This window comes from Chroicocephalus ridibundus, unplaced genomic scaffold, assembly GCF_963924245.1.
Source record: "Chroicocephalus ridibundus unplaced genomic scaffold, bChrRid1.1 SCAFFOLD_408, whole genome shotgun sequence".
Classification (NCBI taxonomy): Eukaryota; Metazoa; Chordata; class Aves; order Charadriiformes; family Laridae; genus Chroicocephalus; species Chroicocephalus ridibundus.
This window is the reverse complement of record NW_026961210.1, coordinates 44,516-70,174: the sequence shown is the minus strand read 5'-3', so window position 1 is coordinate 70,174 and position 25,659 is coordinate 44,516. Positions and strand designations below refer to the sequence as shown.

The 25,659-nt window shown below is 66.4% G+C and overlaps 2 protein-coding genes across 2 annotated transcripts in view; both read left to right on the top strand.

Annotated features, from left to right (window-relative positions):
- Positions 1-25,659, top strand: part of LOC134509142 (chromodomain-helicase-DNA-binding protein 3-like) — a gene marked incomplete at its 5' end in the record, with an annotated part of 67,056 nt that overhangs the window by 22,940 nt on the left and 18,457 nt on the right. The window contains 15 exons of the mRNA XM_063321623.1: positions 7-128; positions 724-897; positions 3,359-3,500; positions 4,869-5,000; positions 7,950-8,067; positions 8,824-8,948; positions 10,530-10,761; positions 12,696-12,862; positions 13,529-13,706; positions 15,734-15,799; positions 17,071-17,156; positions 17,936-18,069; positions 21,789-21,933; positions 24,109-24,271; positions 25,401-25,513. Of these exons, the coding sequence (XP_063177693.1) occupies positions 7-128; positions 724-897; positions 3,359-3,500; positions 4,869-5,000; positions 7,950-8,067; positions 8,824-8,948; positions 10,530-10,761; positions 12,696-12,862; positions 13,529-13,706; positions 15,734-15,799; positions 17,071-17,156; positions 17,936-18,069; positions 21,789-21,933; positions 24,109-24,271; positions 25,401-25,513 (2,097 nt within the window). The remainder of the gene's footprint in view (positions 1-6; positions 129-723; positions 898-3,358; positions 3,501-4,868; positions 5,001-7,949; positions 8,068-8,823; positions 8,949-10,529; positions 10,762-12,695; positions 12,863-13,528; positions 13,707-15,733; positions 15,800-17,070; positions 17,157-17,935; positions 18,070-21,788; positions 21,934-24,108; positions 24,272-25,400; positions 25,514-25,659) is intronic.
- Positions 18,310-21,778, top strand: LOC134509141 (uncharacterized). The gene is made up of 2 exons (XM_063321622.1): positions 18,310-18,547; positions 19,253-21,778. The coding sequence occupies exons 1-2, from the start codon at positions 18,378-18,380 to the stop codon at positions 20,337-20,339; spliced, it is 1,257 nt and encodes a 418-aa protein (XP_063177692.1). The 5' UTR covers positions 18,310-18,377; the 3' UTR covers positions 20,340-21,778.

The window sequence follows — 25,659 nt, the reverse complement described above, 5'->3', positions numbered from 1 at the left end:
CCCCAGTTCTTTCGGGTGCTGAACGGGTACAAGATCGAGCACAAGCTGCTGCTGACGGGGACCCCGCTGCAGAACAACCTGGAGGAGCTTTTCCACCTCCTCAACTTCCTCACCCCCGAGCGCTTCAAGTACGTCCCCCCATGTCCCCTTCTGTCCCCTCGTGTCCCCCTCTGTCCCCTCCCCTTCCCCAGCATCCCCTATCTCCCCCCCCCAACCTTGTGCTCTCCACCCCCTGCATCCACTCACATCCCTGTGTTACTGGGGTGTCCCTGTCCCCCTGTGTCTCCCCCTCCCTGTCCCCCTGTGTCCGCCAGCGTCCCCTGCTGTCCCCTCCCCTCCCCCAGGGTCCCCCCCTCTCCATTCCCATCTCGCCCTGCTCCTTTGCCCCACCACATCATGGCCGTCCCCGTGTCCCCCCATGTCCCAGCCGTCCCCACATCCCCCATCCCATGTGTGTCCCCCATGTCCCCTCCGTGTCACGATTGTCCCCATGTCCCCTCCGTGTCATGATTGTCCCCATGTCCCCACGCCCCTGCATCCCACCGCATCCCGGCTGCCCCTGCGTCCCCTCGTGTCACGACTGTCCCCATGCCCCTTCACCCCGCCGCGTCATGGCTGTCCCCACATCTCCCCACATCATGGCCATCCACATCCCTGTCCCCGTGTCCCTCTGCCGCGGCCCCCCCCCCCCCCACCCCATGTCACATTGTCCCCTCCCCCCAGCAACCTGGAGGGCTTCTTGGAGGAGTTTGCCGACATCTCCAAGGAGGACCAGATCAAGAAGCTCCATGACCTGCTGGGTCCCCACATGCTGCGGCGCCTCAAGGCCGACGTCTTCAAGAACATGCCGGCCAAGACCGAGCTCATCGTCCGCGTGGAGCTCAGCCCCATGCAGAAGTACGCCGGACGCCTGGGTCCCGGGGCGGGGGGGGGGGGTGGGCTGGGGGGGAGGCACCCCGACACCTGGGTCCCCTGGGATGGGGTGCACCCGGACGCCCGACTCCACGGGAGGAGGGTGCACCCGGACACCGGTGTCCATGGGAGTCAGTGTTGGAGCTCGTTGTGTGGAGCTCAGCTCCGTGCAGACGTTTGCCACGGTCCCCTGGGTGCTTGGGTCCCTGGACACTGGGGTTCCCTGGGATGGGGTGCACCCGGACACCCAAATCCATGGGAGAAGGGTGCACCTGGGAACTGGTGTCCATGGGAGTCATTGCTGGTGGAGCTCGTTGCTTGGAGCTCAGCTCCATGCAGACGTTCGCTGCGGTCCCCTGGGTGCTTGGGTGCCCGGATGCCTGGGTCCCCCGGGATGGGAGGTGGCCAGACACCTGTGTCCCCTGGGATGGGGTGCACCCGGACACCCAAATCCATGGGAGGAGGGTGCACCCGGACACCGGTGTCCATGGGAGTCAGTGTTGGAGCTCGTTGTGTGGAGCTCAGCTCCGTGCAGACGTTTGCCGCGGTCCCCTGGGTGCTTGGGTCCCTGGACACTGGGGTTCCCTGGGATGGGGTGCACCCGGACACCCGAATCCATGGGAGAAGGGTGCACCTGGGAACTGATGTCCATGGGAGTCATTGCTGGTGGAGCTCATTGCGTGGAGCTCAGCTCCATGCAGACGTTCGCCGCGGTCCCCTGGGTGCTTGGGTGCCCAGATGCCTGGGTTCCCCAGGACGGGAGGTGCCCAGACACCTGGGTCCCCTGGGATGGGGTGCACCCGGACACCCAAATCCATGGGAGAAGGGTGCACCTGGGAACTGATGTCCATGGGAGTCATTGCTGGTGGAGCTCGTTGCGTGGAGCTCAGCTCCATGCAGGCGTTCGCTGCGGTCCCCTGGGTGCTTGGGTGCCCGGATGCCTGGGTCCCCCGGGATGGGAGGTGGCCGGACACCTGGGTCCCCCGGGATGGGGTGCACCCGGACGCCTGAGTCCACGGGAGGAGGGGTGCACCCGGACACCGGTGTCCATGGGAGTCAGTGTTGGAGCTCATTGTGTGGAGCTCAGCTCCGTGCAGACGTTTGCCGCGGTCCCCTGGGTGCTTGGGTCCCTGGACACCGGGGTTCCCTGGGATGGGGTGCACCCGGACACCCGAATCCATGGGAGAAGGGTGCACCTGGGAACTGATGTCCATGGGAGTCATTGCTGGTGGAGCTCGTTGTGTGGAGCTCAGCTCCATGCAGACGTTCGCTGCGGTCCCCTGGGTGCTTGGGTGCCCGGATGCCTGGGTCCCCCAGGACGGGAGGTGCCCAGACACCTGGGTCCCCTGGGATGGGGTGCACCCGGACACCCAAATCCATGGGAGAAGGGTGCACCTGGGAACTGATGTCCATGGGAGTCATTGCTGGTGGAGCTCGTTGCGTGGAGCTCAGCTCCATGCAGACGTTCGCTGCGGTCCCCTGGGTGCTTGGGTGCCCAGATGCCTGGGTTCCCCAGGACGGGAGGTGCCCAGACACCTGGGTCCCCTGGGATGGGGTGCACCCGGACACCCAAATCCATGGGAGAAGGGTGCACCTGGGAACTGGTGTCCATGGGAGTCATTGCTGGTGGAGCTCGTTGCGTGGAGCTCAGCTCCATGCAGACGTTCGCTGCGGTCCCCTGGGTGCTTGGGTGCCCGGATGCCTGGGTCCCCCGGGATGGGAGGTGGCCAGACACCTGGGTCCCCGGGGATGGGGTGCACCCGGACGCCCGAGTCCACGGGAGGAGGGTGCACCCGGACACCAGTGTCCATGGGAGTCAGTGTTGGAGCTCGTTGTGTGGAGCTCAGCTCCGTGCAGACGTTTGCCGCGGTCCCCTGGGTGCTTGGGTCCCTGGACACCGGGGTTCCCTGGGATGGGGTGCACCCGGACACCCGAATCCATGGGAGAAGGGTGCACCTGGGAACTGATGTCCATAGGAGTCATTGCTGGTGGAGCTCGTTGCGTGGAGCTCAGCTCCATGCAGACGTTCGCTGCGGTCCCCTGGGTGCTTGGGTGCCCGGATGCCTGGGTCCCCCGGGATGGGAGGTGGCCAGACACCTGGGTCCCCCGGGATGGGGTGCACCCGGACGCCTGAGTCCACGGGAGGAGGGTGCACCCGGACACCGGTGTCCATGGGAGTCAGTGTTGGAGCTCATTGTGTGGAGCTCAGCTCCGTGCAGACGTTTGCCGCGGTCCCCTGGGTGCTTGGGTCCCTGGACACCGGGGTTCCCTGGGATGGGGTGCACCCGGATACCTGAATCCATGGGAGAAGGGTGCACCTGGGAACTGGTGTCAATGGGAGTCATTGCTGGTGGAGCTCATGTGCTTGGGTCCCCGGATGCCTGGGTGCCCCAGACGGGGGGAGGGGAGGCTCCCGGACACGTGGGTCCCACCGAACTCCCCGTAGGAAGTACTACAAATACATCCTGACGCGCAACTTCGAGGCGTTGAACTCGCGGGGCGGCGGGAACCAGGTGTCGCTGCTCAACATCATGATGGACCTGAAGAAGTGCTGCAACCACCCCTACCTCTTCCCCGTCGCAGCCATGGTGGGCACCGCGGGGACGCCGGAGGGGGGACGTGGGGGCACGGAGGGGTTGGAGGGATGGAGGGGATAGAGGGACGTGGGACATGGTGGGATGTGGGGACAGGGAGGGGTTGGAGGGATGCAGGACATGGGGACGTGCTGGGACATGGAAGGGTTGGAGGGATGTGGAGGGATGTGGGATGGAGGGACGTGGGACCTGGGGACGTGGTGGGACGTGGGGACGTGGAAGGGTTGGAGGGATGTGGAGGGATATGGGACTTGGGGACATGGGGACAGGGAGGGGTTGGAGGGATGTGAAGGGATAGATGTGGGATGGAGGGACATGGAGGGGACATGGGGACATGGTGGGATGTGGGGACAGGGAGGGGTTGGAGGGATGTGGAGGGATGTGGGATGGAGGGACATGGGACATGGGGACGTGGTGGGACGTGGGGACAGGGAAGGGTTGGAGGGATGTGGGATGGAGGGACATGGGACGTGGGGAAATGGTGGGACGTGGGGATGTTGGAGGGATGTGGAGGGAGATGGGACTTGGGGACGTGGCGGGACATGGGGACGGGGGGGGTTGGAGGGATGTGGAGGGAGATGGGACTCGGGGACATGGTGGGACATGGAGAGGTTGGAGGAATGCAGAGGGGACAGAGGGACGTGGGGTGAAGGGATGTGGAGGGGACATGGGGACATGGAGGGGTTGGAGAGGTGTGGGAGGGATGGAGGGACATGAGATGGAGGGACGTGGGACGTGAGGACATGGTGGGACATGGGGACATGGAGGACGGAGGAACGTGTAGGGGACATGGGGACATGGTGGGACATGGAGGAACATGTAGGGGACATGGTGGGACAGGGGGACGTGGAGGGGTTGGAGGGATGTGGGGGAACACGGGGACGTGGAGAGATATGGGAGACATGGGACAAAGGGACATAGGGTGGAGGAACACGGAGGGGACAGCAGGACGTGGTGGGGACATGGAGCAGTTGGAGGGACGTGGAGGGGACAGAGGGACGTGGGGTGGAGGGACATGGAAGGACAGGGTGGGCCGTGGGGACATGGAGTGGTTGGAGGGGCGTGGAGGGGACGGGGGGACATGGTGGGACACGGAGAGGTTGGAGGGACATGGGACGGGTGCATGTGGTGGAGGGACGCGGAGGGGACAGATGGCGGGACAAGGTGGAGGGACATGGTGGGGACAGGGACACGAGGGGACAGAGAGACGTGGGCCACGGGGGGGACGCAGGCTGGAGGCACGTGGAGGTGACGCAGAGGGGACGGAGCGGGGTGGGCAGGGGGACACAGAGGGAGGTGGGGTGGAGTCTGGGGGACGTCAGGCGCTACCGGGGGCCGTTGAGGTGACGTCCCTGTCCCCAGGAGTCCCCGAAGCTGCCGAGCGGCGCCTACGAGGGGGGGGCCCTGATCAAGGCCTCGGGGAAGCTGCTGCTGCTGCAGAAGATGCTGCGGAAGCTGAAGGAGCAAAACCACCGGGTGCTCATCTTCTCCCAGGTGGGACCCCCAGGGACCCCCCCGGGACCCCCCCCAGCACCCCCAGCCCCCCCCAGAGCCACTGGGTGCTCATCTTCTCCCAGGTGGGACCCCCAGGGACCCCCCCGGGACCCCCCCAGCACCCACAGCCCCCCCCAGAGCCACTGGGTGCTCATCTTCTCCCAGGTGGGACCCCCAGGGACCCCCCCGGGACCCCCCCCAGCACCCACAGCCCCCCCCAGAGCCACTGGGTGCTCATCTTCTCCCAGGTGGGACCCCGAGGGCCCCCCCGGGACCCCCCCCCAGCACCCACAGCCCCCCCCAGAGCCACTGGGTGCTCATCTTCTCCCAGGTGGGACCCCCAGGGACCCCCCCCCAGCACCCACAGCCCCCCCCAGAGCCACCGGGTGCTCATTTTCTCCCAGGTGGGACCCCCAGGGACCCCCCCGGGACCCCCCCCAGCACCCACAGCCCCCCCCAGAGCCACTGGGTGCTCATCTTCTCCCAGGTGGGACCCCCAGGGACACCCCCAGCACCCACAGCCCCCCCCAGAGCCACCGGGTGCTCATCTTCTCCCAGGTGGGACCCCCAGGGACCCCCCCGGGACCCCCCCAGCACCCACAGCCCCCGCCGAGCCACCAGGTGCTCATCTTCTCCCAGGTGGGACCCCCAGGGACCCCCCCGGGACCCCCCCAGCACCCCCAGCCCCCCCCAGAGCCACTGGGTGCTCATCTTCTCCCAGGTGGGACCCCCAGGGACCCCCCCGGGACCCCCCCCAGCACCCACAGCCCCCCCCCAGAGCCACTGGGTGCTCATCTTCTCCCAGGTGGGACCCCCAGGGACCCCCCCGGGACCCCCCCCAGCACCCACAGCCCCCCCCAGAGCCACTGGGTGCTCATCTTCTCCCAGGTGGGACCCCGAGGGCCCCCCCGGGACCCCCCCCCAGCACCCACAGCCCCCCCCAGAGCCACTGGGTGCTCATCTTCTCCCAGGTGGGACCCCCAGGGACCCCCCCCCAGCACCCACAGCCCCCCCCAGAGCCACCGGGTGCTCATTTTCTCCCAGGTGGGACCCCCAGGGACCCCCCCGGGACCCCCCCCAGCACCCCCAGCCCCCCCCAGAGCCACCGGGTGCTCATCTTCTCCCAGGTGGGACCCCCAGGGACACCCCCGGGACCCCCCCAGCACCCCCAGCCCCCCCCAGAGCCACTGGGTGCTCATCTTCTCCCAGGTGGGACCCCCAGGGACCCCCCCGGGACCCCCCCCAGCACCCACAGCCCCCCCCCAGAGCCACTGGGTGCTCATCTTCTCCCAGGTGGGACCCCCAGGGACCCCCCCGGGACCCCCCCCAGCACCCACAGCCCCCCCCCAGAGCCACTGGGTGCTCATCTTCTCCCAGGTGGGACCCCGAGGGCCCCCCCGGGACCCCCCCAGCACCCACAGCCCCCCCCCAGAGCCACTGGGTGCTCATCTTCTCCCAGGTGGGACCCCCCGGGACCCCCCCAGCACCCACAGCCCCCCCCCGAGCCACTGGGTGCTCATCTTCGCCCAGGACCAGGACACACCCCCCCGTCCCCGGGGACCCCCCAGAGACACCCATTCCACATCTCCAGCATCCCTCGTTAATCCCAGTCTAACCAGTACCGGGTCCCCCAGCACCCCTGGGCCCTCCCAGTCTGACCAGTGCCTGTCCCAGCCCTCCCAGTCTGACCAGTGCCCATCCCAGCCTTGCTGGGTCCTCCCAGTGTAACCAGTGCCAGGTGCCCCAGCACCCCTGGGTGCTCCCAGTCTGACCAGTGCCAGTACCAGCACCCCTGGGTGCTCCCAGTCTGACCAGTGCCCATCCCAGCCACCCCTGGGTGCTCCCAGAGTAACCAGTATGAGGTCCCCCAGCAGCCCTGGGTCCTCCCAGTCTGACCAGTGCCTATCCCAGCCCTCCCAGGTCCTCCCAGTCTGACCAGTGCCCATCCCAGCCTTGCTGGGCCCTCCCAGTGTAACCAGTGCCGGGTCCCCCAGCACCCCTGGGTCCTCCCAGTCTAACCAGTGCCAGTACCAGCATCCCTGGTTAATCCCAGGGTGACCAGTGCCCAACCCAGCCCCACTGGGTCCTCCCAGTCTAACCAGCGCCAGGTGCCCCCAGCACCCCGGGGCCCTCCCAGTGTAACCAGTACCAGGTCCCCCAGCACCCCTCGGTGCTCCCAGTCTGACCAGTGCCCATCCCAGCCTTGCTGGGTCCTCCCAGTGTAACCAGTGCCAGGTGCCCCGGCACCCCTGGGTGCTCCCAGTCTGACCAGTGCCCATCCCAGCCACCCCTGGGCGCTCCCAGTGTAACCAGTACGAGGTCCCCCAGCGCCCCTGGGTGCTCCCAGTCTGACCAGTGCCCATCCCAGCCACCCCTGGGTGCTCCCAGTGTAACCAGTGCCAGGTGCCCCAGCACCCCTGGGTCCTCCCAGTCTAACCAGTGCCAGTACCAGCATCCCTGGTTAATCCCAGTGTGACCAGTGCCCATCCCAGCCCCACTGGGTCCTCCCAGTCTAACCAGCGCCAGGTGCCCCCAGCACCCCGGGGCCCTCCCAGTGTAACCAGTACCAGGTCCCCCAGCAGCCCTGGGTGCTCCCAGTCTGACCAGTGCCCATCCCAGCCTTGCTGGGTCCTCCCAGTGTAACCAGTGCCAGGTGCCCCGGCACCCCTGGGTGCTCCCAGTCTGACCAGTGCCCATCCCAGCCACCCCTGGGCGCTCCCAGTGTAACCAGTATGAGGTCCCCCAGCACCCCTGGGTCCTCCCAGTCTGACCAGTGCCCATCCCAGCCTTGCTGGGTCCTCCCAGTGTAACTACTGCCGGGTCCCCCAGCGCCCCTGGGTGCTCCCAGTCTGACCAGTGCCCATCCCAGCCCCACTGGGTCCTCCCAGTCTAACCAGCGCCAGGTCCCTCAGCACCCCCGGGTGCTCCCAGTCTAACCAGTGCCCGCAGATGACGAAGATGCTGGACCTGCTGGAGGATTTCCTGGACTACGAGGGCTACAAGTACGAGCGCATCGACGGGGGCATCACGGGGGCCCTGCGCCAGGAGGCCATCGACCGCTTCAACGGTAGGACCCCGGCGTCCGGGGGCACCGTGGCGGTGGCGGGGGGGGGGGGGGGGGGGGCACGATCCGGGTGTCCGGGTTGGGGGGGACCCCAGTGTCCGGGAGGACCCAGGTGTCCAGGGGGGGATTCGGGCTTGGGGGGCACCCGAGTGTCCGGGGGGCACCTGGGTGTCCGGGGAGGGACCCAGGAGTTCAGGGGAGACCCAGGTTTTTGGGGGGGACACTCAGGTATCCCGGGGGGGGGACGACACTCGGGTGTCCTGGGAGGGACCCAGGCCTCCAGGGGGAGGCATCCAGGCCCTGCACCCCTCCTCAGGCAGGATGGGGGAGACCCCCCCCATCCTCAGGGTGCTTTCGGGGTGTGTGTGGGGGGCAATTTCCCTGGGTGCAGTGATATTGGGGGGGGGGATAAGACAGGGGGGTTTGGGGGATCCTGGGTTTAAGGGGGTGGCACCGGAGAACTGGGGGTGGGGGGCTGGACCCCACACTGACCGTGGGGGGGCAGTGGCAGTGGGTTTGGGGGTTCCTGGGTTTTTGCGGGGGGGCAGCATCGGGGAATTGGGAATTGGTGCGGGGGGGGGGGGTGTCCCAGGTTTGGGTGGGCTGAACCCTGTGTTGACACTGGGGGGGGCAGTGCCAGGGAGTCTGGGGGGCGAGCACCGGGGAACTGGGCGGGGGTGGGGGGGGAAACCAGGGAATTGGGGGGGGGGGTCCCGTGTCTGGGGGGGGCGGCTCCCCCCGCTGACGCCGGGGGGGCAGCGCCGGGGGCGCAGCAGTTCTGCTTCCTGCTGTCGACGCGGGCCGGGGGCCTCGGCATCAACCTGGCCACCGCCGACACCGTCGTCATCTTCGACTCCGACTGGAACCCCCACAACGACATCCAGGTCTGTCACCCCCCGCCCCCGGCATCACCCCCCCGGCGTCACCCGCCCTGTGCCCCATCACCCATCCCAGCACCCTGTCACCCCCCCCGCCCCCATCACCCATCCCAGCACCCTGTCACCCCCGCGTCGTCACCCGGCCTGCACCCTGTCACCCATCCCAGCACCCTGTAACCCCCCCCCCATGCTCAGTCACCCATCACAGCACCCTGTGGCCCCCCCGACGTCACCCGGCCCGCACTCCGTCACCCCCCCCACACCCTATCATTCATCCCAGCACCCTGTCACCCCCGCGACATCACCCGGCCCGCGCCCTGTCACCCATCCCAGCACCCTGTAACCCACCCCCCCCGTGCTCTATCACCCATCACAGCACCCTGTGGCCCCCCCGATGTCACCCGGCCCGCACTCCGTCACCCCCCCCACGCCCTATCATTCATGCCAGCACCCTGTCACCCCCCACAGTGTCACCCACCCTGCACCCTGTCACGCATCACAGCACCTTGTCACCCCCTAGGCGTCACCTGCTCTGTACCCTGTCACCCATCACAGCACCCTATGGCCCCCCCCCAGCGTCACCCGCCCCACACCCTGTCACCCATCCCAGCACCCTGTCACCTGCCCAGCATCACCCGCCCAGCACCCTGTCACCTGTCCGGTGTCACCCATCTGGCACCCTATCGCCCACCCCAGCACCCTGTCACCCACCCAGTGTCAGCTGCCCAGCACTCTGTCACTGACCTGACACCCTGTCACCCACGTGGCCCTATGTCACCCACCCCAGCACCCTATCAACTCCTTGGTGTCACCCATCTGGCACCCTGTCACACACCCAGTGTCACCCACCTGGCGTTACCCTTGGCACCCTGTCGTCCACCTGGTGTCGTCCACCTGGTGTCACCCACCCCGCACCATGTCACTTGCCCGGCATCTCCCACCCAGCACCGTGTCACCCATCCTGATACCCCCTGTCCCCAAGCCTCCCCCCATTTCTCCCGCCCTGGCCCTGTGTCCCCCACTGTGTCCCTGTCCCTCGCTGCCACCGCAGCCCCCACCACTGTGTCCCTGCTCCGGTGTGTCCCCTGCCACCGTGTCCCTTCTCTGATGTCCCCCTCATCGTGTCCCCCACCGCCATGTCCCTGCTGATGTCCCCCTCATCGTGTCCCCCACCGCCCTGTCCCTGCTCTGATGTCCCCCTCACCGTGTCCCCCACCACAGTGTCCCTGCTCTGATGTCCCCCTCACCATGTCCTCCACCACAGTGTCCCTACTGATGTCCCCTGTCACATCTCCCACCGCCACGTCCCTGCTCTGATGTCCCCCTCACTGTGTCCCCCACCGCCGTGTCCCTGCTCTGATGTCCCCCACCGCCGTGTCCCTGCTCTGATATCCCCCTCATCGTGTCCCCCACCGCCGTGTCCCTGCTCTGATGTCCCCTGTCACATCTCCCACCGCCGTGTCCCTGCTCTGATGTCCCCTTCACCGTGTCCCCCACCACAGCATCCCTACTGATGTCCCCCTGACCCTGACCACCATTTCCCGGCCCTGATGTGTCCCCTTCTCTGACGCGTCCCTGTCCCCACAGGCCTTCAGCCGGGCGCACCGCATCGGCCAGGCCAACAAGGTGATGATCTACCGGTTTGTCACCCGGGCGTCGGTGGAGGAACGCATCACGCAGGTGGCCAAGCGCAAGATGATGCTGACGCACTTGGTGGTGCGCCCGGGGCTGGGCTCCAAGGCCGGCTCCATGTCCAAGCAGGAGCTTGATGACATCCTCAAGTTTGGCACTGAGGAGCTCTTCAAGGACGAGAATGAGGGTCAGCACCCGACGGGGTTGGGGATGGGTGGGACGGGTTGTGGTGGGACACGGGAGGCTGCGGTGGAACGTGGGAAGCTGTGGTGGGACGTGATGAGATGTGGGAGGCTGTGATGGGCCCTGGGAGGGTATGATGGGAAGTGGTGGGACGTAGGAGGCCGTGGTAGGACATGGCAGCCCATGATGGGCTGTGACTGGGCTTGCAAAGCCATGATGGGACGTGCAAGGTCATGATTGGGCCGTGATGGGTCGCACAAAGCCATGATGGGATGTGCACAGTCACAGTGGGGCCGTGATGGGTCATGCCAGAGCCATGATGGGGTATGCAAGGTCATGGGAGGACTCATGTTGAGGCACTTTGAGCTGTGTCAGGCCATGTTAGGTCATGTTGGACCATACTGGGCCACGCTGGATCGTGTTGGACCACCATATTGGACTGTGTTGGTCAATATTGGGCCGTGTCGGGCCATGTCAGGTCATGTTGGGCCGTGTGAGGCCATGTTGGACCGTATTGGACTGTGTTGGTCAATATTGGTCCGTGTTGGGCCATGTCAGGTCATGTTGGGCCATGTCAGGTCATGTTGGGCCGTGTCGGGCCATGTTGGGCCGTGTCGGGCCGTGTTGGTCAATATTGGTCCGTGTTGGGCCATGTCAGGTCATGTTGGGCCGTGTTGGTCAATATTGGGCCGTGTTGGGCCATGTCAGGTCATGTTGGGCCATGTGAGGCCATGTTGGACCATATTGGACTGTGTCGGGTAATGTCATGCCATGTTGGGGTGTACTGGGCCCTGCTGGACCATGTTGGGCCATGCTGGGCTGTATGAGGTCATGTCGGGCCGTGTTGGACTGTGTTGGGTGATGTCGGGCTGTACTGGGCCATACTGGACCATGTTGGGCCGTGCCAGGCTGTACTAGGTCATGTCAGGCCGTGTTGGAGCACGTTGGGCCGTGTGAGGCTGTGTTGGGCCATGTTGGACCATATTGGACTATGTTGAGTGATATCAGGCCATGTTGGGCTGTGCTGGGTCATGATGGGCCGTGTTGGGCCATGTTGGAGCATGTCGGGCTGTACTGGGCCATACTGGACCATGTTGGGCCGTGCCAGGCTGTACTAGGTCATGTCAGGCCGTGTTGGAGCACGTTGGGCCGTGTGAGGCTGTGTTGGGCCATGTTGGACCATATTGGACTATGTTGAGTGATATCAGGCCATGTTGGGCTGTGCTGGGTCATGATGGGCCATGTTGGAGCATGTTGGGCTGTACTGGGCCATACTGGACCATGTTGGGCCATGTGAGGCCATGTCAGACCGTATTGGGCCATGTTGGGCTGTATTGGACTGCGTTGGGTGATGTCAGGCCATGTCGGGCTGTACTGGGCCATACTGGACTGTGTTGGACCGTGCCAGGCTGTACTAGGTCATGTCAGGCCGTGTTGGAGCATGTTGGGCCGTGCGAGGCCATGTCGGGCCATGTTGGACCATATTGGACTGTGTTGGGCCATGTTGGGCGGTACTGGGCCATGCTGGGCTGTACTAAGTCATGTTGGACCATGGTGGGTTGGGTGAGGTCATGTTGGGCCATATGGGGCCACGCTGGACCACGTTCGATCATCTTGGACTGTGCTGGGCCATGATGGGCTGTAACTGGGCCATACTGGACCTTGTTGGGCCATGCTGGGCTGTACTAGGCCGTGTCAGGCCACGTTGGTCCGTGTTGGACCATATTGGTTTGTGTTGGGCTGTACCGGGCTGTACTGGACCATGTCGGGCCATACTGGGCCGCACTAGGTCATGTCAGGCCACGTTGGGCCGTGTTGGGCTGTGTGAGGCCATGTTGGACCACGTTGGCCGTGGTGGAGCATTCCAAGGCCATGGTGAGCCGTGCCAGGCCCTGCTGGACCAAGTCAGGCCGTGTCAGCAGCGTGTCGCCGGCGCAGGGGACAACAAGGAGGAGGACAGTAGTGTCATCCACTACGACAACGAGGCCATCGCCCGCCTGCTGGACCGTAACCAGGATGCCACCGACGATGCCGATGTGCAGAACATGAACGAGTATCTCAGCTCCTTCAAGGTGGCCCAGTACGTTGTGCGGGAGGAGGACAAGGTACGCCCGGGGAATGGGGACGATGGAGGTGGGAACGATGGAGATGATAGAGACGGGGATGGGGACAGTTGGGATGATGGAGATGGTGGAGATGGGGATGATTGAGATGATAGAGACGCTGGGGATGGGGGCAATGGAGATGATGGAGGTGGAGACACTGGGGATGATGGAGGTGATGGAGATGGAGATGATGGGGACAGTGGGGACAATGGAGATAGGGATGGTGGAGGTGATGAAGGTGGGGACAATGGGGCTCATGGAGATGGGGATACTGGAGATGATGGAGATGGAGATGATGGGGACAGTGGGGACAATGGAGATGGGGATGGTGGTTGTGATGGAGGTGAGGACAATGGGGGTCATGGAGATGGGGATACTGGAGATGATGGAGATGGAGATGATGGGGACAGCGGGCACGATGGAGGTGTAGATGATGGGCACGATGGAGATGAGTATGATGGGGATGATGAAGATGATGGAGGTGTTGAGCATGATGGACGTGGAGGTGATGGAGATGGGGGTGGTGGGAGACGATGTGAGATGGGGAGATGTGATGGACGACGTGAGATAAAGCTGGGGGCTCTGGAGACCTGGTGGTGGCAACCTCAGGCCACCGGGGTTTCTGCGGGTGCCCTGGGTGGCCGCTGAGGGTGTGTGTCCCGGCAGATCGAGGAGATCGAGCGGGAGATCATCAAGCAGGAGGAGAACGTCGACCCCGACTACTGGGAGAAGCTGCTGCGGCACCACTACGAGCAGCAGCAGGAGGACCTGGCGCGCAACCTGGGCAAGGGCAAGCGGGTGCGCAAGCAGGTCAACTACAACGACGCCGCCCAGGAGGACCAAGGTGGGCACTGGGAAGCACTGGGAAGGTACTGGGAGACACTGGGATGCGCTGGGAAGGTATTGGGAGGCACTGGGAGGACGTGGCGCACAACCTGAGGGAGGACAAGTGGGTGCGCAAGCAGGTCAACTACAGCGATGCCGCCCAGGAGGACCAAGGTGGGTACTGGGAGGCACTGGGAAGGTACTGGGAGGCACTGGGAAGGTGCTGGGAGGCACTGGGAGGACCTGGAGCACAACCTGGGCAAGGGCAAGCGGGTGCACAAGGAGGTCAGCTACAATGATGCCGCCCAGGAGGACCAAGGTGGGCGCTGGGAAGGTACTGGGAGGGCGCTGGGAGGCACTGGGAAGGCGCTGGGAGGCACTGGGAGACACTGGGAAGGAGCTGGGAGGCACTGGGAAGACCTGGAGCACAACCTGGGCAAGGGCAAGTGGGTGCACAAGCAACGATGCCACCCAGGAGGACCAAGGTGGGTGCTGGGAGGCACTGGGAGGCACTGGGAAGGTGCTGGGAGGCACTGGGTGGGTGCTGGGGGACACTGGGAAGGTACTGGGAAGGTGCTGGGAGGCACTGGGGGAACCTGGAAGGATGCTGGAACACACTGGGAGTTACTGGGAGGGGTTCTGATGCACTGGGCACCCTTTCCCAGGAGAACTGGGGTGGGTACAGGGTAACTGGGGGCACTGGGAGACACTGGGAAGGTGCTGGGAGACGCTGGGTAGGGTACTGGGACACACTGGGAGGGCACTGGAGCAGACTGGGAGTCACTGGTACGGTACTGGGGCGCATTGTGAGACTGATTAGGTACTGGGGCAGACTGGGAGGCACTGGTAGGGTACTGGGAGGCACTGGGAGGAGTTCCGGCGTGCGCTGGGGTACCCACACCCAGGAGGACCAAGGTGGGTGCGGTGCAACTGGGAGTACTGGAAGGTACTGGGATGTTCATCAGGAGGCACTGGGACAGACTGGGAGGGCACTGGGACAGACTGGGGAGGATTTTAACGTACTGGGTGCCCGCACCCAGGAGGACGGAGGTGGGTACGGGTGAACTGGGAGAACTGGGAGGCAGTGGGTGCTGCTGATGGGGGAGTGGGAGTTACTGGGGGCGAGCTCTGTCGGTACTGGGAGGATACTGGGACGGACTGGGAGGCACGGTGCAGGGGTTCCCGGGTGCAGGGTATCCGGGGGGTGGGGGTCTCGGGGTGCGGGGGTCTCGGGGTGCGGGGGGGTCAGGGTGTTGGGGTGTCAGGGTGTTGGGGTTGGGGGGGGTCGGGGTGCGGAGGGGTCGGGGTGTTGGGGGTGTGGGGGTGCGGGGGTGTGGGGGTGCGGGGGGGTCGGGGTGCGGGGGTGTCGGGGTGCGGGGGTGTCGGGGTGCAGGGGGTCAGGGTGCAGGGGGTCAGGGTGCAGGGGGTCAGGATGCGGGGGGGTCAGGGTGTTGGGGTGCAGGGGGGTCGGGGTGTTGGGGGGTGCGGGGGTGTCGGGGTGCAGGGGGTCAGGGTGCGGGGGGGTCAGGGTGCGGGGGTGCAGGGGGTCGGGCTGGAGGGCTGTCAGGGTGTTGGGGTGCGGGGGGGTCGGGGTGTTGGGGGGTGTTGGGGGGCAGGGGGTCGGGGTGTGGGGGGGTCGGGGTGTGGGGGGGTGCAGGGTGTCAGGGTGTTGGGGTCCAGGGAGGGTCAGGGTGGGGGGGTTCCCGGGTGCAGGGGTATCGGGGTGTTGGGCGTCGGGGTGTGGGGGTACCCGGGTGGGGGGGTGCTGGGGGGCAGGGGGTCAGGGTGCGGGTGTTCCCGGGTGTGGGGGTGTCAGGGGGTCAGGGTGTTGGGGTGCAGGGTATCGGGGTGTGGGGGTACCTCGGTGGGGGGGGGGCAGGGGGCAGGGGGTCAGGGTGTGGGGGTTCCTGGGTGCAGGGGGTCAGGGTGCAGGAGTTCCTGGGTGTGGGGGTGTAGGGTGTCGGGGTGTAGGGGGTCAGGGTGTGGGGGTGTGGGGGTGTCGGGGTGCGGGGTCCGGGTGCTGACGCCCCCCACTCCCCCCCCCAGACAACCAGTCCGAGTACTCGGTGGGCTCCGAGGAGGAGGACGAGGACTTCGACGAGCGGCCAGAGGGTGAGTGGCCCCCGTGGCCCCCTCGTGTGTCCCTTCCGTGTCCCCTCTGTGTCCCCTCCACGTCCCACATCCCCCCCCCGTGTCCCTGCATGTCCCCTCTGCGTTCCCTTCGTGTCCCCAGTGTCCCCCTGTGTCCCCCCTGTCCCCTCCATGTCTCCTGAGTCCCCTCCCGTGTCCCCTCCCGTGTCCCCTCATGTCCTTCCGTCTCCTCCTGTGTCCCCTCTGTTCTGACACGTGTCCCCTCCGTGTCCCACATCCCCCCACATCCCTGCACGTCCCCTCTGCGTCCCCTTCATGTGCCCCCCCTTTGTCCCCCCTGTGCCCCCCCATGTTTCCTGAGTCCCCTCTGTGTCCCCTCCAGTGTCCCCTGATGTCCTTCCGTCTCCTCCTGTGTCCCCTCTGTTCCAACATGTGTCCCCTCCTGTCCCCTCTGTTCTGACGCGTGTCCCCTCCGTGTCCCACATCCCCCCACATCCCTGCATGTCCCCTTTGGGTCCCCCCCCAAGTGCCCCCATGTCCCCTTTATGTCCCCTTTATGTCCCCTCTGTGTCCCCCCATGTCCCATCTGTGTCCCCTTTATGTCCCCCCTGTGTCCCCCCATGTCCTCTCTGTGTCCTTCTGTCCCCCCGAGTCCCCCCCGGGTCCCCTTTGTGTCCCCTCATGTCCCCTCATGTCCTTCCATCTCCTGTGTCCCCTCTGTTCCAACACGTGTCTCCCCAAGTGTCCCCCGTGTCCCCTTTGTGTCCCCCCAAGTGTCCCCCATGTCCCCTTATGTCCTTCTGCGTCCCCTCTCTGACCCACCATGTCACCTCTTTGTCCCCCTGTGTCCCCCCCACGTATCTTGTGTCCCACTGTCCCCCCCCGTCTCCCCTCTGTGTGCCCCCCATGTCCCCTCTGTGTGCCCCGTGTCCTCATGTCCCCTTGTGTCCCCTTGTGCCCCCCCTGTGTCCTGGCGGGGGGGGGGGGGGGGGTTGGGTGCCCTTGGGTGGGGGGGTCAGGGTACCTCATGGGGGAAGGGGGGTCAGAGCGTCCAAAGGGGGGGTCGGGGTGCCCCAAGGGGGGGGTGTCCCAAGGGGGGGGTGTCAGGGTGTTGAGGGGGGGGTCAGGGTGCCTTGAGGGGTATCGAGGTGCCCCGGGGAGAGTCAGGGTGCCCCAAGGAGGGGCATCACGATGCTCTGGGGATGGGGGGGGCGGGGGGGGGGTTAGGGTGCCCTGGAGTGGGGGTCGGGGTGCCAAGGATGGGTGCTGAGCACCCCCCCTCGCCCCCCCAGGCCGGCGTCAGTCCAAGCGGCAGCTGCGGAACGAGAAGGACAAGCCCCTGCCCCCGCTGCTGGCCCGGGTGGGGGGCAACATCGAGGTGGGGACCCCGAGGGGGGGGGTCACTTGGACACCGGGGTCCGGTGGGGGGGAGGCGGGGGGAGGGGGGCAACGTCTGGACACCGGGGTCCCCAGGGTGCCTGAACGCCAGCGTCCCCAAGGGCACCTGGACACCTGGCCCTGCTCTGGGGGGGGGGTTAGGGGGGTGCCCGGATGCCTGGGTCCGTCCGTGTCCCCCCCCCACCACGCTGGGGTCCCCCCCCACCCACCCATGTCCTCACGGATGCCGGGGTTCCCCCAGACCCACGTGTGTCCCCCCTGGATGCTGGGGTCCCCGCACCCCCCTGTGACACCCCCCCCCCCCCCCCAGCTGCTGGGGTCCCCTCAGCCACCCATGACACCCCCCCACCCCCCCCACCGGCACACCCATGTGCCCCCCTGCCCCATGTGGGGGTCCCCCCCCACTCACCCATGTCCCCAGTGGCCACCTGGGTCCCCCCACCCACCCATGACACACACACCCCCACCCCGGGACACCCATGTGTGTCCCCCCCCGGTGTCTCCTATACTGGGGTATCCCTGCACACCCATGTCCCCCTGTCGTCCCCCCCCCCCACTCACCCATGTCCCCCCTGACCACCTGGGTCCCTCCACCCACCCGTGACCCGCCCCAGCACACCCATGGCCCCCCCCCGCCCCATGCTGGTGTACGCCCCCCACACCCATGTCCCCCTGTCGTCCCCCCCCCCACTCACCCATGTCCCCCCTGGCCACCTGGGTCCCCCCACCCCCTTGTGACCCCCCCCCGCCTCCCCCCAGGTACTGGGCTTCAACACGCGGCAGCGCAAGGCCTTCCTGAACGCGGTGATGCGGTGGGGGATGCCCCCCCAGGACGCCTTCACCTCCCAGTGGCTCGTCCGCGACCTGCGCGGCAAGACCGAGAAGGAGTTCAAGTAGGTGACAGCGGGGACAGGCGGCGGCACGGGGGACAAGGTGGTGGCACCAGGGACGGGAAATTGTGTCAGGGACAGGCGGTAGCACTGGGGACGGGGGGGGGGGCATCGGGGACAGACGGTGGTGTTGGGGACAGGCGGTGGCGTCAAGGACAGACGGTGGTGTTGGGGACAGGCGGTGGCATCGGGGACAGGGAATTGTGCCAGGGACAGGTGGTGACACCGGGGACAGGTGGTGGTGTTGGGGACAGGCGGTGGCATCAGGAACAGGTGGTGGTGTCAGGAACAGGTGGTGGTGTCAAGGACAGATGATGGTGTTGGGGACAGGTGGTGGCACCAGGTACAGGAAAATGTGTCAGGAACAGGCGGTGGCACTGGGAACAGGCAGTGGTGTCAAGGACAGGCGGTGGCATCAGGGACAGGTGGTGGCACTGGGTACAGAAATTGTGTCAGGGACAGGCGGTGACACCAGGGAGAGGTGGTGGCATCAGGGACAGCCAGCGGTGTTGGGGACAGGCAGTGGTACCAGGGACATGCAGTGGTGTTGAGGACAGGTGGTGGCATCAGGGACAGGCGGTGGCACTGGGGACAGGAAACTGTGTCAGGGACAGGTGGTGGCATCAGAGACAGGCGGTGGTGCCGAGGACAGGCGGTGGCATCAGGGACAGTCGGTGGCACTAGGTACCAGAAATTGTGTCAGGGACAGGTGGTGACACTGGGAACAGGCGGTGGCGTCAGGGACAGGCAGTGGTGTTGGGGACAGGCAGTGGCATCAGGAACAGGTGGTGGTGTCAAGGACAGATGATGGTGTTGGGGACAGGTGGTGGCACCAGGTACAGGAAAATGTGTCAGGAACAGGCGGTGGCACTGGGAACAGGCAGTGGTGTCAAGGACAGGCGGTGGCATCAGGGACAGGCGGTGACACCAGGTACAGGAAATTGTGTTAGGGACAGGCGGTGACACCGGGGACAGTTCGTGGCACTGGGAACAGGCAGTGGTGTCAGGGACAGGCGGTGTCCCCAGGGAGAAGTGGTGGCATCAGGGACAGGTGGTGGCACTGGGGACAGGAAACTGTGTCAGGGACAGGTGGGGTGGCATCAGAGACAGGCGGTGGTGTTGAGGACAGGTGGTGGCATCAGGGACAGGCGGTGGCACTAGGTACTGGAAATTGTGTCGGGGACAGGTGGTGGCACTGGGAACAGGCAGTGGTGTCAAGGACAGGCAGTGGCACCAGGGACATGCAGTGGTGTCAAGGACAGGCGGTGGCATCAGGGACAGTCGGTGGCACTAGGTACCAGAAATTGTGTCAGGGACAGGTGGTGACACCGGGGACAGGTGGTGGCACTGGGAACAGGCAGTGGCATCAGGGACAGGCGGTGGTGTTGGGGACAGGTGGTAGCATCAGGGACAGGCGGTGGCGTCAAGGACAGATGATGGTGCTGGGGACAGGCGGTGACACCAGGGACAAGTGGTGGCACTGGGAACAGGCAGTGGCGTCAGGGACAGACAGTGGTGTCGGGGACAGACAGTGGTGTTGGGGACAGGCGGTGGCACTGGGAACAGGCAGTGGTGTCAGGGACAGACAGTGGTGTCGGGGACAGGCGGTGGCACTGGGAACAGGCAGTGGTGTCAGGGACAGACAGTGGTGTTGGGGACAGACGGTGGTGACACCGGGGCCAGGCAGTGTCACTGTGGACAGGTGGTGGCACCAGGGACAGGCGGTGACACCGGGGACAGGCAATGGTGTTGAGGACAGGTGGTGGCACCAGGGACAAATGGTGGCACTGGGACAGGTGGTGGACACCAGGGTGGGGCAGGAGGGAGGGGGACACACGTGTGTCCCCGTGTCCTCATGTTGTCCCCCAGTGTTCCCATCTGGGTCCTTTTGTCCCCACGTTCTCCCCGTGTGTGTCCCCGTGTGTGTCCCCGTGTTCTTACGCCCTCAAGTTGTCCCCCGTGTCCCCATGTGTCCCCACGTGTGTCCCTCTATCCTTTGTCCCCATGCATTTCCCCGTGTCCTTTGTTGTCACGGTGTCCCCCGCGTGTCTGCGTGTCCCCCCGCGTGTCCCCAGGTCCCTCCGTTTGTCCCCACATCCCCAGATCTTTATGTCCCCCTGTGCCTGTGTGTCCCCGCCGTGTCCCTGTGTCCCCTGTCCCCACAGTCCCGTGTATGTCCCTATGTCCCCATGTCCCCGTATGCATCCCCGTGTCTCTCTGCCTGTCCCCATGGCCCCATGTGGCCTCACATGTCCCCTTGTGTCCCCAGGTAGCTCCACACGTCCCCCTGTTGTCCCCGTGGTCCCGTGTCTTCCGTGTCCTCGTATGTCCCCATCTTTTTGTGTCCTCGTGCGTCCCCCCTCGTCCCATGTCCCTGTCCCCCATGTTCTTATGTCCCCACCAACCCGTGTCACTCCGTGTCCCTGGGTGTCCCCATGTGTCCCCGTCTTCCCTTGCCCCTGTGTATCCATCGTCCCATGTCCCCGTGTGTGTCCCCAATGTCCTCGTGTCCCTGCGTGTCATCTTCCCGTGTGCTCCCATGTCCCCGTCCCCCATGTCCCTGTGTGTCCCCGTGTGTCCCCATCATCCCGTGTCACTCTGTGTACCCACCAAGTCCCTGTGCCCCGCATGTCCCCGTGTGTCCCCATCGTCCTGTGTCCCTCTGTGCCCCGCCATGTCCCTGTCTCTCAATCTTCCCATGTCCCCGTTGTCCCTTGTCCCTCAGCGTCCCCCATGTCCCCGTGTGTCCCCCTGCCGCGTGATGAGCCCTTACTCAGCCGAGCGCCATCGCTGTCGGTTTTCCTGGGGACCGGACGAGCCCGTGTCCCCCTCACCCCGACACAGAGTCACCCCCGGGGTCCCCATGTCCCCTCGGGGGGCCGGGTCTGGCCCAGGGGACGCCAAGAGCGGTGGCAGGACCCGGCCAGAGCTGGCACAGTCCGGGACGGGCGCTGTGATGAGGGGACAGGCTGATGGCGCGGGGACATTGGGGACACTGGGGTCAGGGATATGGGGGACACTGGGGACAGGGTCCCTGGAGATGGGGACACTGGGGACAGGGACCACAGAGGACAGGGACGGAGACCCAGGGATGGGGACTATGGGGACAGGGGACACTGGGGATGGGAGCTATGGAGACAAAGGACACTTGGGACAGGGACGGGGACTCTGTGGAGGGAGACTCTGGGGACAAGGGACCCTGGGGACAGGTTTATGGGATCAAGGGACGCTGGGGACAGGGACCTTGGGGATGGTGACAGGGACCCTGAGAATGGGGTCTGTGGGGACAAGACCTTGAGGACAGGGACAAGGGACGTTGGGGACAGGGACCCTGGGAACGGGGACTGTTGGGACAAGACCTTGACAACAGGGACAAGGGACTTTAGGGATGGGGACTGTGGGGACAAGGGACCTTGGGGACCGGGACCTTAGGGATGGGGACCCTGAGGATGGGGTCCATGGGGACAAGGGACCTTGAGGACAGAGACCCTGGGGACGGGGGTCTGTGGGGACAAGGGCCCCTGGGGACAAGGACCTCAGGGACAGAGATCCTGAGGATGGGGACAAGGGCCCCTGGGGATGGGGACCTTGGGGACAGGGACCCTGGAGGTGGGGTCTGTGGGGACAAGGGCCCCTGGGGATGGGATGTATGGGGACAAGCCCCCCTGGGGGACCCGGGGGGAGTGCCAGCGGCAGGCGGTGGCCCTGAGCGTGTCCCCCAGGGCCTACGTGTCCCTCTTCATGCGTCACCTCTGCGAGCCGGGGGCCGACGGCTCCGAGACCTTCGCGGACGGGGTCCCCCGGGAGGGGCTCTCGCGGCAGCAGGTCCTGACCCGCATCGGCGTCATGTCCCTCGTCAAGAAGAAGGTACGTGGACCACTGCCCCCCCCCCCCCCCCCGGGACACCTGGGGTCCCCTCTGTCACCTCCTTCCCGGACACCTGGGTCCCCTCTGTCACCCCCTCCCAGATGCCTGAGTCCCCAGGTCCCCCGTGCCACCCCTTCCTGGACACAGGGGTCCCCTGTGTCACCCTTCCCGGACCCCCGGGTCCCTGTATGGGTGGTTGGGGGGGTGCAGTCCCCAGACACCTGGGTCCCCTCTGTCACCTCCCCCCCGGACCCCTGGGTCACCTGTGTCACCCCCTCCCAGATGCCTGAGTCCCCAGGTCCCCCGTGCCACCCCTTCCTGGATACAGGGGTCCCCTGTGTCACCCTTCCCGGACCCCCGGGTCCCTGTATGGGTGGTTGGGGGGGTGCAGTCCCCAGACACCTGTGTCCCCTCTGTCACCTCCTGCCCTGACCCTCGGGTCCCCTGTGTCACCCCCTCCCAGATGCCTGGGTCCCCCCTGGACCCCAGGGTCCCCCATGCCACCCCCTCCTGGACACAGGGGTCCCCTGTGTCACCCTTCCCGGACCCCCGGGTCCCTGTGTGGGTGGTTGGGGGCTGCACTCCCAGACCAGACACCTGGGTCCCCTCTGTCACCTCCTGCCCTGACCCTTGGGTCCCCTGTGTCACCCCCTCCCAGATGCCTGGGTCCCCAGGTCCCCCGTGCCACCCCTTCCTGGACACAGGGGTCCCCTGTGTCACCCTTCCCGGACCCCCGGGTCCCTGTGTGGGTGGTTGGGGGGTGCAGTCCCCAGACACCTGTGTCCCCTCTGTCACCTCCCCCCCCGACCCCTGGGTCCCCTGTGTCACCCCCTCCCGGATGCCTGGGTCCCCCCTGGACCCCAGGGTCCCCCATGCCACCCCCTCCTGGACACAGGGGTCCCCTGTGTCACCCTTCCCAGACCCCCGGGTCCCTGTATGGGTGGTTGGGGGGGTGCTGTCCCCAGACACCTGGGTCCCCTCTGTCACCTCCTGCCCTGACCCTCGGGTCCCCTGTGTCACCCCCTCCCAGATGCCTGGGTCCCCCCTGGACCCCAGGGTCCCCCATGCCACCCCCTCCTGGACACAGGGGTCCCCTGTGTCACCCTTCCCGGACCCCCGGGTCCCTGTATGGGTGGTTGGGGGGGTGCAGCCCCCGGACACCCGGGTCCCCTCTGTCACCTCCCCCCCTGGACCCCTGGGTCCCCTGTGTCACCCCCTCCCGGATGCCTGGGTCCCCAGGTCCCCCGTGCCACCCCTTCCTGAACACAGGGGTCCCCTCTGTCACCCTTCCCGGACCCCCGGGTCCCTGTGTGGGTGGTTGGGGGCTGCACTCCCAGACCAGACACCTGGGTCCCCTCTGTCACCTCCTGCCCTGACCCTTGGGTCCCCTGTGTCACCCCCTCCCGGATGCCTGGGTCCCCCCTGGACACCAGGGTCCCCCATGCCACCCCCTCCTGGACACCTGGGTCCCCTGTGTCACCCTTCCCGGACCCCCGGGTCCCTGTATGGGTGGTTGGGGGGGTGCAGCCCCCGGACACCCGGGTCCCCTCTGTCACCTCCCCCCCGGACCCCTGGGTCCCCTGTGTCACCCCCTCCCAGATGCCTGGGTCCCCAGGTCCCCCGTGCCACCCCTTCCTGGACACAGGGGTCCCCTGTGTCACCCTTCCCGGACCCCCGGGTCGCTGTGTGGGTGGTTGGGGGGTGCAGTCCCCAGACACCTGTGTCCCCTCTGTCACCTCCTGCCCTGACCCTTGGGTCCCCTGTGTCACCCCCTCCCGGATGCCTGGGTCCCCCCTGGACCCCATGGTCCCCCATGCCACCCCCTCCTGGACACAGGGGTCCCCTGTGTCACCCTTCCCGGACCCCCGGGTCCCTGCATGGGTGGTTGGGGGGGTGCAGACCCCGGACACCCGGGTCCCCTCTGTCACCTCCCCCCCAGACCCTTGGGTCCCTTCTGTCACCCCCTCCCAGATGCCTGCGTCCCCCCTGGACCCCAGGGTCCCCCATGCCACCCCGTCCTCGACACAGGGGTCCCCTGTGTCACCCTCCCCGGATGCCTGGGTGTCCCCCCGACCCTTGGGTCCCTATGCGGGTGGTTGGGGGGTGCAGCCCCAGATGCCTGGGTGTCCCGTCCCCCCCCCGACCCCCGTGTCCATGTCTGTCCCCCCCCCGCAGGTGCAGGAGTTCGAGCACATCAATGGGCGCTGGAGCCTGCCCGAGCTGGCCCCGGAGCCCAGCGCCGACTCCAAGCGCTCCTCCCGCGCCTCCTCCCCCGCCAAGACCTGCCCCCCCAGCCCCGAGCAGAGCGGCCCCCCCACGCCCGGCCCCCCCACGCCCGGTACGGGGACAGGGGGGGAGATACGGGAACAGGGGATGGGGTTGAGGGACGTGGGGGACAGGGACAAGGGGACGGGATGGGGAGGAAAGGGGGACAGGATGGGGATACAGGGATGGGGGACATGGGATGGGGACATGGGGACAGGGATGGGGGACATGGGTTAGGGATGGGGACAGGGACACGGGGATGGGATGGCGGGGGAAGGGGACAGGATGGGGATACAGGGATGGGGGGGACAGGGAATTGGGGACATGGGGGACAGGGGATGGGGTGTGGGAACAGGATGGGGATACAGGGATGGGAGATATGGGATGGGGACATGGGGACAGGGACACGGGGATGGGATGGGGGGGGAAGGGGACAGGATGGGGATACAGGGATGGGGGACATGGGATGGGGATGGGGACATGGGGACAGGGACACGGGGATGGGATGGGATGAGGGGTGGAAGGGGGAAAGGATGGGGATACAGGGATAGGGGCCAGGGGATGGGGACATGGGGACAGGTGATGAGGGGACACAGGGGACAGGATGGGGGACATGGGATGGAGATGGGGACATGGGGGACAGGGTGGGATGGGGACACAGGGGACAGGATGGGGACTGGGGCTGGGGACATGGGGGACAGGGTGGGCTTGGGACACATGGGACATGAGGGACAAGGGATGGGGACAGGGGCATGGGGACACAGGGGACAGGCTGGGGACATGGGGACACGAGGGACAGGATGGGGACAGGGACACAGATATGGAGAACAGGATGGGGATACAGGGGTGGGGGACATGGGATGGGGACGCAGGGGACATGAGGGGCAGGACATGGGGATGGGGGACAGGGGACATGGGGTGGGGACAAGGGGCACATGGGACAGGGACATGGGACTGGGATGGGGACACGGGGAATGGGACAGAGAGTGGGGGGACGGGGGACATGGGGACATTTGGGACAGGGTGCGTGGATGGAGCTGTGAGGACACGGGGCAAAGGGGACAAGGACACTGGGGACAGAGCGTGGGGACACGGGGATGCGGGGACAGGCCTGGGGACATGGGGGGCACAGGGACATAGGCAGGGTGCTGGGGACACCCCACGTCCCCGTGTCCCCATGTGCTAATGTCCCCTGTCCCCAGCCACGCCGGCGCCCAGCGAGCGCGGGGACGGGCCAGGGCCACCCCCGGACAGGGACGACGGTGACACCAGGGACGAGAAGGACCCCAAAGGCCCCGAGAAAATGGAGACGGAGGTGGGTGGCAGGGCTGTCCCCAACCCTGTCCTCCCTGTCCCCAATCGTGTCCTCCCTGCCCCTGTCCCCAACCCTGCCCCAGTCGTGTCTTCTGTGTCCCCATCCCTGTCCCCCATCATGTCCTTCCTGTCCCCAACCCTGTCCCC